General features: G+C 38.5%; 1 protein-coding gene across 9 annotated transcripts in view; it reads right to left on the minus strand.

Annotated features, from left to right (window-relative positions):
- Nucleotides 1-1,286: 1,286 nt before the first annotated feature.
- The window catches only part of TP63 (tumor protein p63), a 252,244-nt gene continuing 240,695 nt past the window's right edge, over nucleotides 1,287-12,835 (minus strand). For 6 of the 9 annotated variants that reach the window (XM_089330856.1, XM_008266646.5, XM_002716509.6 and 3 more), the window contains 4 exons: nucleotides 10,826-10,983; nucleotides 8,602-8,746; nucleotides 7,201-7,294; nucleotides 1,287-4,340 (listed from right to left, as the gene is read on the minus strand). In XM_089330856.1, the coding sequence (XP_089186982.1) occupies nucleotides 4,044-4,340; nucleotides 7,201-7,294; nucleotides 8,602-8,746; nucleotides 10,826-10,983 (694 nt within the window). In that variant the 3' untranslated portion in view covers nucleotides 1,287-4,043. The remainder of the gene's footprint in view (nucleotides 4,341-7,200; nucleotides 7,295-8,601; nucleotides 8,747-10,825; nucleotides 10,984-12,835) is intronic. The other 3 variants (XM_051818895.3, XM_051818894.3, XM_008266648.5) reach the window with 2 other exon arrangements.

Genomic DNA, 12,835 nt, shown 5'->3' on the forward strand with positions numbered 1-12,835 from the left:
GTAATCAACATAAAAATTATCAGTGAGCTATTTTATATCATTTTTTCCCTAAGGCTCTAAAATCTGTTTTTTGTTCACTGAATGCACATCTAAATTTTGATTAGTCCTTTATAAATGTTCAGTAGTCTCATGTATCTAATGACTACCCCATTGGACAGCCAAGCTTAATGTAATCCCATCATTGTTTCTTTTTTTAAAAATGGTATTTAATTTATTTATTTTAATGGAAGATGGAAAGACCGAGTGAGAGAGAAAGAGAGATCTTCCATATGCTGGTACACTGCCCAAGTGTCTGCAATAGTTAGGGTTGGCATAGGCTGAAGCTGGAAGACAGGAACTCAATCCAGCTCTGCTATATGAATGGCAGGAACTCAAGCACTTGAGCCATTTTCAGCTGCCTCCCGGGTGTGCAGTTGCAGGAAGCTGGAATCAGGAATGGAGCTGGGACTTCAACTCAGGCAGTTTGATATGGGATACAGGTGTCGAAAGTGGCATAGTCTATGACTTAGTCTACGATGCAACAGTGCTACCCCTAGTCATTTCATTTCGAGAGATCCATTACCTAGATCTGAAAGGCAAAAATAGAAGTCTTTTTGTACCCATAGTTTAAGCTGCTTCTGCCTTGCTATCTTCATAACTAGGAAAACAAAATGCTATCTTTCAATACCAGGGATTGTATATGCTATCTTCTAAAGTCGTTTATAATTCTAAGGTATTACAATGTTTTCACATCATCTGATGTTAGCCCATAAAAGAATGAATCACTTCTTTAATAAAAATCATTAAACCATTTTGATAGAGTAGATATTTTATTGACTAAATGGATGTACGTAATTGAAAGGTAATATTCAACACAGGGTTTAAAAGAGAATGACCTAGTCAGAATCTAGCATCTGCCTTGTGTTCCCACAGACAATGAGGGCAATTTGCATTGCATTCCCACAATGATGAGAAGGCCAAAACTGAGCACCATGGGAAGGTCACAAAGCTAGACACTAGGGATACCTGTAGTCTGGTCCGTATCTGAAAGCAAACTCTTTCTGATCCCATTAAATACTGTATTAAATATGTGAGTGACTCATGTAACAAATGAAGAGGACTTCTTCATCTTTTTTGTTTCATAGATCAGCTAAAACAAGATTATTAATGCTATGATAAAAAAAGAAACATGTCTCTTTCAATGTCACTTCTTTGCCTACAAGATGTAAATTAGACCAAAAGAAGGGAAGAATGGACAAAGAGTTACGCACACAAACACACACACAGACACAAGCACAGCAACACAATTTCTCAATGCATTTTTATTTTTTAAATTTTATTGCATGTCTTGGTAAACATAAATGGCTTCAAGATTTGCCTCTGGCTCATCAAAAGCCTTTAACACAAAATACCAAAAGACAAGCAACTGAAGCTTAAAAAAAAAAGCATCACATCTATAAGAAAGAACCTTTGAAAAACATTAATAAGGCATATAAAACTTCTGACATTTGCTTAATTTTTGTAGTTATAAAAATAATTAAAAAAACCCACATCTCTTTAACATTCAATATCCCACATACTGTATTTTAGGGCAATACCAAGAAAATGAAAAGTAAATTTATTTGAAGAAAATTCTGCTCTCCATTTCTGTTTATAATCACCTCCAAAGAAAAAAACAACCCATTCTTCAGCTAATCACATTGAGCTGAGGCCACAAGAACCCTATTAAGTTCTGCCTCGGTTGCCTGTCCTTTATATATTTTCATCTCTTATCCTGGCTACTCAAACACTCAAGGAGTATGAACTGCTTCCCAGATAGTTGTGCCCAGTTTTGGCTAATGCCAAACTCTTGAGATACAGTACAGGGATTTCTGAGTCCCTTGTGCCACCTACATAGTGCTGAAATAGTTCAGAAGTCCTAGGTTTATTCAAACACTCAGGACAGTAAAGGAAACCATTTGTCCCCCTAACATTACCAAGACACAGCTTTCATTTTTCCCTTAATGGGTTTACAAAGCTGCACACTTGCTCCAGAAATTAACTGTGCTTATTCTCATTTAAGCACAATAAAATGTTGAAATCAAGGACTCATTCTTTTTAACGTACAAAATAAAAAAAATACAAAACAACTTTCCCTCCCCCCCCCCACTTCTTACAAGTGTGGTATTATTTCTTATTTGGCATCGTATTCTTACTAAATGGTATTTCCATGAAAATATAAAAACAATACAAAAAGTTTCAATTGTGGTTCTGGAAAACCCACTATCCCTAGGAAAAAATGAATCAAAACACAAAGTATGTTTCATACACAAAATATATATACACTTTTCAGAGAAAACTCATACATTACATTTTAGAGCCAAATTAGCCCTTTTGCACTTTAAAATAAAAATGGAAACTTATGTGCAATGATAGCCCTTTACCAGAATGCATGGGAAGAGTTTAGAGCTCATTAGCATATATACAAAATATTTAATATTTTGAAAAACAAATATTTGTTATAAAGCATGTTTTCAAAAGCCCTAGGGGGAATATTGTCATATACATGTTTTCCCAAAGTTTGCGAACAATTCTGTTTACATGGCTGCAGCAAGAGCTTCCACTGAAGGCTGATTCTTGATCTATGGAAGCATTTTTATATCTGTGCACAGTCCTGAAGGGAGAGGGACAAGATACTGGGTGCTCACAGTTGTTGATCAAAAAAGAAAAATGATACAGTGATGCAACCAATGCTACAGGAAAACTGATCTCATAATTTCGTATCTTCCAAATCACTTTCCTACTTTAAATCTTGAAGAGAGAAAGGTAAACAAGTGTAGGCATGCAGTTATACTGACAGAAGTGTCTTTAAAAGAAACAGATACTAAGTAATATTGTCTTTATTTTGGAAGAACTTTCAGGAGCATCAAGTTCATTGAGACATCTTACTCTTTAGTAGAGATTCATTTTTTCTGGATGAATCCTATTTTTCCTGGATATTCTCAGTAGACATTAAAACTTGTAAGAACTACAAAGATGGTGTCTATGCCAATTGAGTCAACCTGAACTCTACCAAAAAATAGTCATTGTGTATGAATTAGTGAAACTAGTAGCAAAATTGGGTCTTAAGGCTTCTGTTATAGTAGAAAAGCATTCCCAATAAATACTAAGATATCTCATGCTAAATTTGAGGGCATTACTGGTAAATCCAGATACATGATAGCAGATGTTTTGAACTTGTTGCCATGGACCTTTTAAGAACTTTAGCCATGGTCCACATTCCTCAATCCTACCCAAAAGCAGGAGAGAATGTGATTCTTTAGTGTGTGACTGTGTGAACATGGACATTTTTTTGTAAATGCACTAAACAGCATCAAAGTGAACAAACATTATTGGAAAGGATATTGGTAACGTAAAATACACAAATGTAGAAAATCGTGTACATATATACAGTCTCAACCACTTAACAAACAATGATAAATACAACTGGATCTAGTCAAGGGTTTGATATGGTATGTGTTTAGCATTCAAGGAACTTAGGGATCTATATGCATTATTACTCCTGTGTGCCAAGCTGTAGATACCTGTTACCATATAGGATACCCCTTGAGAGAAGGGAAGTATAGATAAGTCATCCAAAAATAAGTAAATAAAAAAAAGTAAGTGCAACTCAATTTCCTTTCCTTTAAATTACATTTTAAACAACACTCAATGCCCCTACCCAAAAATATATACTGCATATTTATATATATATATATATATATAGTCTTAGACTATAAGGGTGAAAATGCTTTATAAAAGTCAATGAGAGATCTCTGCAGCTTAAGGAGACACCCACTGCTTTTTTGCTCATGTCTACCTAACCAAGACAGCTCAGTCCAGCAAGCAATAGTTTTGAAGGCTTAAAGCCAGAATCGGAATCAGACGCCAGGTCAGATGCTGGCTAAGAGGCAGCCTCTTCTCTTTCCCTTAGGAAACCAGACTGAGATGAGGGAGAGGAGGAGCTAGGGAGATTGCTTTGGTGATCTAGGAGAAGAGCCCTGTAGGGGGTAGACAGAGCTCAGGAAGAGCCCACGTAAAGGAGCTCATTCCCCTTCCTCCTTGATGCGCTGCTGCTTGTTGCGTCGGGCATCCATGTCGAAGTTGAAGTCATTCCACTCATCACGGGGTGGGAAGGAGATGGTCTGGCGGAGAGTGAAGCGCACAGCATCAATAACGCGCTCGCCTCGGGTCTCACTGGAGCCCACACTGACCGTAGAGGCACCACTGGGGGTCCGCAGGAGATGGGGAGGTGAGGAAAAGTCGTGCAGCTGCCGGTGGTCCAGGATGCCCTTCCAGATGGCATGTCGGAATTGCTCAGGGATCTTCAGACTTGCCAAATCCTGCATGACATGGAAGGGATTCAGGCAGACGTAGAACAGACAGACATTTACTCCATACCATTTTTTTATTCTCTAGTGCTCTCATTTATCTGAAAAATTTTATCTTTAAATTAGAAAATAAAATTAACTTTCTGATAGGTGTCAGTGCTACCTGTAACTAAGCACTAGGGCACAGCCTTGAGGTGCCATCTCTGCTTCTGGATAACACTCCATTGATTCTCTACGAGCCTCAGTTTCTTCACTGATAAGATAGAGATCATAATTAGATGAGTGTACAAAATTCCAAGCCATAAACATAAGACCCTTTCTAACCCTTAAATCTACCTGGTTCTAGATACTAAAAGAAATGTATTCATGGAATGTTGCCCCCACTGAGTGAGGAGATGAGCAAGAAAGGTTACTTATGGAGCTTCAGCACTGCCCACATGCCAGGCACTGAACTAATTACTTTCTGTTCGTGGGCTCATTTATGTTCGTACCCTCAGATTAGCAGTATTCATGTTATGTAGACAGAGAAACTAAAGTTCAGAGAAGCTGACATGTACGAAGTTAAACAACTGAAAGAATAAACAGGACACAGGAAAGCCTCTCAGCCTAAAACTGACCTACTGACCCATGGGCCAAAAGGTCTCTTGGTGTTTGGATAAACCAAGATATCAAAAGGCAGAGCAATTGTGTCCACATTAGGGTAGCAGGCATCACAGGTAGGACTGATTTTAACTAACCTTGGTAGCATCTCAACAATAGCTTACATTTTTTATGCAACATCCTAATAAACAGGAAGCACACTGTTCTTGGAGTAAGAAAATATATGGCTTAAGTTCTTATTGCCACCAACCAGCTATAGAATTTTCGCAGTTCTGGCCTGTGTCTTCATTAGTAAAATGGGTATATTTTATTTTTAAGTCAACATATATTGTGGACTTAAATGTAAATGTAGCTATGAAAATACTATAAAGCATACTTTATAAGAATTTAGATATGTTAAGAATTTATATAAATATGTTAAGAATTTATATATTATTAACTCTTTGCATCCTATGGGGATGCTAAAGAAAACTTCTAAATTTAACCATACTCCTTTTCCAGGAAGAGATGTCAAATAACTAGATGGGTGCTAATAGATAAGCAGAAAAGAAGATGTCTGTTCCAGAAATCTACAGGAGAAAACTGAGGTGAAGGTGGGGAAACTGTACAGCCTCTCAACTCTTCCTAACACAGAGTCAGAATTTCCTAGTGGTGTCAATTTTCAGGCCATAGGAGTTTCTCCAATTTCCTTCTACAGCAGAAGAATACAATAAAAAGAAGGTAAACTACAAATAGAGAAGTGAGTATAAACTGTTTTTGCTTCTTTGCTCTTTATACTTAGGAGATGCTCAGTAAGTCCGAAGTGCTTTGTAAACTATCTTTCCCTAATCTCCAAGACTCTTTAGGTAGATTTTCACTGGTTACTGACAGGTGAGAAAGCTGTGGCCCTGAGTTGGCATTAAGAACAGATGGATTTCTGGAACCATCTATACATCCTAACAACCAGGGAAACATCCTGATTACTCCCCAGTAGGGACAACTGGAAAGGAAGACTTTAAAAAGTGAGGCAAGGGGCAGCTTCCCTGATCCACCACGGAGGACTTTAGGAAGGAGGCTCCCTCAAATACGGGGCAACTCTGTTCTCTTCAGTGGATTGACGTGCTGATAATCTGAATCCTGTAGAGTTTTCACTGACAATTCATTCTATCAAGGAGCAGCAGCCAAGGGTGATTTACGCAGTGGAGAGGGGTGGGTCTAGGGACCACATAGTATGTACTTGTCAGCAAGAGCTGGGGCATTCTCATGATGTGGGGATATCTCTAGCATCGGTGCTCAAGGAGGGGAATAGAGAGGTTTCAACTACAGAAGCAGCAGCAGAGGCAGAGACTGTCTTCTTCCACCAGTCCAAAGTACCCTCTGGAAGCGAGGAGAGAGGAGAGTGACCCTCAAAGAGAGCAACATGAAGAACAGCCTGAAAGGACAACTGGATTGCTGAAAACCAGAGCAACACTAGCTCCCACATGAGCAACAGTTCAAGAAGTAGAGAAGGAAGCAAGAAAAAGTACCCTCTCATCCAGCTTATTTCAGAAGGCAAATCAAAGAATAACAAAGCCAGAAAGGAAATAGTTTAGAACCCAATTTGATTAACTGGAGCCCAGAAAACTCTAGGCTTTCACTGCCATTAAACTGCATGATGAGGACCTACAACTATGACTAGTGGTCATGCCCAGTGATCAGGGATGGCTGGGCCCTATTCTGACAGGACTGAGAATTGAAGCAATCTGTAGCTGAATCTCCTCAATGTTCTACATTAAGGAGAGCAAGAAATGGCCCATTAATATGGATATGTACTAGATGTTCACAAACCAGGGTTCTAGTCCTGGTTCTGTCATTATCTCATCATGAAAAGTGACTATTTCATCATTTCTCCCAAGTTTTTAAGTGAGAATAGCAACCATTTCTTCCTGGTATCCTCTCTGGGGATTTATATAGATTAAAGAGAACATCCAAAAAGTTGTCTGAATTCTTTAGGGATTATACATTTCTTGATGGCAGAATTGTATCTCCTCTTTCCACTTGGCATATAGTATGAGTACAATAGATAATTGTTGACTCATCAGATACCTAAAGAAGACTATTTATTTTTTTGAGTTTCTCATATGGACAGTTTGAGGCCTAGAAATCTTACTAACATTATTATAAGTCCCATTAAAAGAGGACTGGGGGCATGGCAAAAACAAATTTCAAAACTAGCAGGGGTGGATCTAAAAGGCAGATATTGCTAGAGGAAGGACATGAAGAAATAAAACTCAAAAGTCTAACAGTTACTTACATCCATGGAGTAATGCTCAATCTGATAGATGGTGGTCAGCCCCTGGGTCGTGAAATAGTCCAGACATGATGAACAGCCCAACCTTGCTAAGAAACTGCAGAGGGAAGAGGGAAGAGGAAGGAGGAAACAGAAAAAGAAAGTTCACCCCAACTGCATTGGCGAGATAAAGGAAAACCCAACATTTTGCCCTTGGATGCCCTACATTACAGACTAGGGTAAGATAAAATATATGTGGGCCTGGGATTTGAGGAGTGTAGATTATAAGTGACTTGAATTTTAGGTATGTAGAAAAGAAAAATCAGCAATAGGGATTCCAGAAGATCAGTTTTATTATTGTTGTTTTTTTATTTTTTCCAAATGGTGATCTGTGGAATGTGTACGTGCCTTAGGAACAATCGCAGAAGGTGAAAGGATGGAGTCAGTGGTCAGGTCCCCAGAATTCTTTTCTCCTCTGTCTTCAATACAAAAAGAGCATCTCAATCTAACTGCATTATATTCATGATTTTTGAGAATGCTGACATGATGAAGAAAAATTCTAAGTCACTACTCTGTAGAGTCATTATGTCATCCTTCAGAACATGGGACCCCTCCAATTTGTTGCTAGCCTGAGATTGATGACACTGCCATGATCATAGTTCCAGGTGCTTGGTGGGGTAAGCCATGCACTTTTCCATCTCCATGACTGACACTGCATGGGAATGAATATAAATCTTTCCCACAGCCAAATAAGAGAATCATCCTGTTCATGAAGCAGGTGCAGAAGCTGTGCAGTAGGCACAAAATTTGGGAACCTACCTCTGTGTAAAACATCTGTAAAGATCTGTAAACATTTGTGTAAAACAGATCTTTCAGGCTTTATGCATTTCTTTCCCTTTCTATATGAATTCCCCTTCTTGGACTGCACCCATTTCCCATATGCAAAATAGCAGAGGCCATCAAATTATTAAAAATTTACATCATTTTGCTAATATTTAAGTTTTTATGGACATCCAACTCCAAAATTATGGTCCCTTGGTGCCTGAGAGCTATGAGGCCTAGAGCGCAAGAAAGGGAGCAAGATAGCAAGTGTATTGCCCTTTTGGGAAACCCAGCCCTTGAGCACCAATTTGAGGGCCACAATTGACAGTGTAAGGAGGCAGGGAATAAGTGAAGATGGCAAGGCAGGCATGAAAACTCCATGTCTATAAACACACATTTTCACTTTTTCCCATGTTCATTATAGAAATTCTCCTTGATTAACATTGCTGACCACTCCATAAATCAGAGACAACAGGGGCTGAACTTCAACTACAGGGCTGCTTTCTTTTTTATCCAAATATTTTTTCAATTTTTACAGTGTCCACCCTCCACCAACCAGATATGCTTAGAACAGGCACCCAGGGGCACATGTTGAGGACTCACCTGACAATGCTGCAATCTGTGGGATACGGAGGTGGGGGGGTGCAGTGGGAGGTGGATGGCATGGAGAGTGGGGGAGGGAGGGCTTGGGTAGGGCTGAGTCCATTCATGTCTCCAGCCATTGGCATGTGGGTGCCCATCATAGGAACTGAACAGAAGCAGGAGGAATAGAGAGGGTTACTGCCATCATCACATACCAGAATCCCTGGAACCATCTTGTCTGGTTTAAGCTCAGGAAGGGACTCAGTTACCAGCTTCTCATTTCTGTCTTTTCTCTCATTATGCCCCCTTCAAGCCTCCTGCGTCTAGGTACACAGAATAGTCACTAGGCTCCAATATTAATGACATATTTCTTGGCCTCTGTACACCATCTGACAATCTCTTATCACTCCTTTCTCTAATTCTGTCTAATCACTCATTGTTCCTCATGTTAACATATCCCTCCTTCTAGTTGCTTTCATGGTTTTATTTCTTCTCCCTCACTATACTAACCCCCTCAAGCATAGAAATCAGAAGGTACACATGTTTAGATCTCTACTGACACTAGCACAGTGCCTGCTACCCAACTAAGTGAACAAATGAACAAACTCATAAATGAAAGTGACCTTTGGAATATTTATTTGTGAATAGGAAGACACACTGAATATCTGTAAGGAACAATACCCCTAATAAGGAAGGACAACATTAAAGATTCCAACTCTTTCTTACGGCCCACTTCATGGTTATATACAGAAAAATCACCAATACTCATTGGTACTTCCCTAAACCACAACTTATAAAGATTCACTGATACAGAAGAAATGTTTAACACTAACATTATTTAGTTTTCAGATAAAAAATAGTGAAGTAATGCATCTACAAAAAGATGATTGCATTTTGTTTTGTTTTGTTTTTCAGTGAATGGTAGCGTACTCATTAGGAAAACCTCTGTCACTAACAAGCTAAGTAGAGAGCAAGAACCCTATCATATCTCATTTTGTTTACCCTCTGATTTTTCTGAGTACATCAAAGAATTGCAAAGTATTAATAGGCAAAAGCAGATAAGGAACACAATTGAAAAGAATCACCACCATTGTCACTATTATGTCATCCTTTATATCAGTTGAGGATTCTAAGATCTCACTAGAAGGAAAACAAAGGAGAACATGAATGATCCCTAGTATTTCACTGTCAAAGTAGCAGACCTGTTGGGAGGTCAGGTTTTGGGACCTAGAATGTGTTTTTCACTAGTAAGAGAATAGTCTGACTCTAAAGTCTTTGTTGCCATATCAAGCAACCATAGGACATACAACTCTATCTCACTGAATTGTGAACATCTTTCACCAGACTACAGAAAGTCACAACCTAGCATCCTTTCTTTCAAAAAACCCATTCCATTCAAGGCAATGCTAATTTCTGATCAAGTCTTTGATAAAAAATAAGTAGGGATTTCAATGAACAAGAGGGAGGGGAGGAGACTACAGGATACCTGTTCAGTCTTCTGCATCCCTAAGGATATTATATATTCTTCTGAATTTTTACCATCCTTTTCTTGTCAAGTTTGGGTATACACTTTTCTAGATCTATTTTTAGTGGACAAGATAATTATATTTATAGCAAAGTTATATGCCAATCGTCATATATTTGAAGGCCCAATTTTCATACTTTTACACTTATACTTAGTTCATATGAGGAATTTGTGTGTGAATAAGTAAAAGGCAGACCTCTCTATAGATCAATTCGATACTGTGTGTGAGATACAGCAGATGAGTTCAGAAGGCAAAGATTGCAAGAGCATAGACTTATAATTGATTAAGTGGGCAGAGTGACAATTTTCCTAATGGAAAATTGAGCATTATAGCAAAGAAGTGACTAATTTTGCAATTGAGTACAGACTACAATTTGTCCCTAGATTTTAAGTCTACTATATTACGCTACTTCCTACACATTGGATACATTTCCTTTTGACTCTTTGTAAAGTTGCAGGAAGTGGACTATTTCAGACAGCCTTATCCCCACTGAAGGAACAGTCTTCTCCATCTCTACTAGTGTGTTCTGTAAGGAACCATACACTTCAAGAGTAAGAAGGTAACTCTGAGAAACCCAAGCCACTCAAGTTTGTTTTGATTTGTCCCACCGTGCCTCTCACTTAGCTTAGCAACAACCCTTTTCCCCATTCAAGAGCAAAATTTTCAACTACACTAGCCCTGTTCATTCTTCAGTTGCAGCTAAAGGGGGATGCTCTTACTGTTGGCTCCCATGCCATCAGGAATGGTGGTGGGAGTGAGGGCGTTGCGCTGCTGAGGGTTGATAAGCTGGCTCACAGAAGGCAGCTTGTTCATGCTGTTCATTTTGTTCAGAGGTGGGGAGCTGTTACCGTATGAAGACTGAGACTGCATCGAGGTCCTAGGAACACAAACATGGGAATGATGATCAGCATGGGACACTGAAGAGTGGGCACTGGTCATTTCCAACAAGTCTCACAGTAAAATATGGCCTTGAATTGTACATTGCAAAATATTCCTCCAGAATTAATGTAAATTATATACATATATACTTGCTGTGTGCATTAGGTATTAGAGCATGGAAATCTAAAAGGAAATGGTTCCCATCTTCGAGATGCTCATAGAATAATGGATACAATGGAGACAGTAATCCATGCTACCCTGTAAGGCCATGATAAGAACTGAAAAACAGAAACTGAGAAAGAACTTTCTATACTACAAAGCATTAATACTATGTAATTACTGTGACCACAGAATGAAAGGTTAGCATGTTTCTAACCTTTGATGGGAAAAACTCCCTTTAACAATCATCAAACAAGACATAATATTTTATTCCTATTTGCCTTTTTTCTGTTACTATATTTGAAGGACAAATAAACTGCCTTCTTTCAGTTTTATTTTCATAGGATTCAAATTTTGAATGTTCTGTAAATGAACCTAGGTCACAAGAAAACATGGAAAAATAATTTAAAAAATAAAAGAATGTTTAAAAGAGGTACAGTTGTAGGGTTGATCTTTGAAGCTGCCACTGTGTCCTCTCCAAAATTACATGGAATCAGGGAAGCCTCTATTCTATCCCTCTGAAGAGCTATAGCTAAGGGAATGTAAGCAATATACTGTACAACATTTGAATAAATTAGCATGACAAGGTGTAATGTATGATGTACACTTCTGGTGCATTTTTACCACGACAGCTTGTAAAGTAGTAGGGCACTGTTTTCCTCTTTAGTACTTCTCAAGCACTCACAATCATAGATCCAAATTGTAAAAACAGAGGTTTATAGGATTATAAACACTTCAGGTTACAGTCTCTCTTTCACACATGATCTGAATGACTGTCACAACCGCCTGTGGAACAGATCATGGTATAGTAGGGCATGATGGGTAGAGATCATTATTCCTATTATGCAGATGAGTAACTATAAGTCTCTGAGAAATAAGTGTGCCCAAGATCATAAATTGCTAAATGGATAATTGAGGGTACAATTAGGTCTCCTGGTATCTAATCCAAGAGTTTTATATTTCACTCTGTGGCACTTTCCCAGAAATAAGACAGTGATGGAAAATAGGTTACAGGATAAAAAATGAGTGAAGGGGTAAAAGAAATGTGAGAAACTGAAAAAGAGTAAGGAGTGAGAAATTTGATAAAGGGGTCACCCAGCTATTAGAAAACACTTCCAAACCCACTCTATCCCTGTACAGGAGCCTTGCATTGGAGTCAGAACATTTGGATCTACTTAGGAAGATCCATAAGTCTCTATTAAATATAGCAAAACACAGGGCAATGTAGCAAAAAGAAGTTTTGCTAGCAGCTTTTTCTTCACCTGTCTTTGCCATTGCACAGTACCTAAGATGCTGAATAGCCCGTTTTTCAGATCTAAGTTGCTCTTCTGTTACCTAGAGACCTTCAGCAATATGTCCTAATCCCCGAAGCCATTTGAACATAAGGTAAGGGCTAAAGGAAAGCGTCACTTGAACTGCTGATGTTCACAATCAGGAAAATAAGGATACACTTTCAAGCTCTGGACTTTCCATGCATCCTCAGTTATCATAAATATCTTCTTCTAAATCCTGTTATAATTTCCTTCTCTCTTTCCCTTATGGTCATTATTTTGATTTGACTAATTTGTTAGTTAATTTATTGTTTTTCATCAAAAGCCACTTAATTTAAAGAGGCTAGGTCAGAAACCACAGACGAACAACAAAGAAATATAGATTTTGGAGCCAATCAAACCATCTGGGCCACCTTTTGG

This window comes from Oryctolagus cuniculus, chromosome 4, assembly GCF_051225735.1.
Source record: "Oryctolagus cuniculus isolate XC-2025 breed Fujian yellow rabbit chromosome 4, ASM5122573v1, whole genome shotgun sequence".
NCBI classification, from domain to species: Eukaryota; Metazoa; Chordata; class Mammalia; order Lagomorpha; family Leporidae; genus Oryctolagus; species Oryctolagus cuniculus.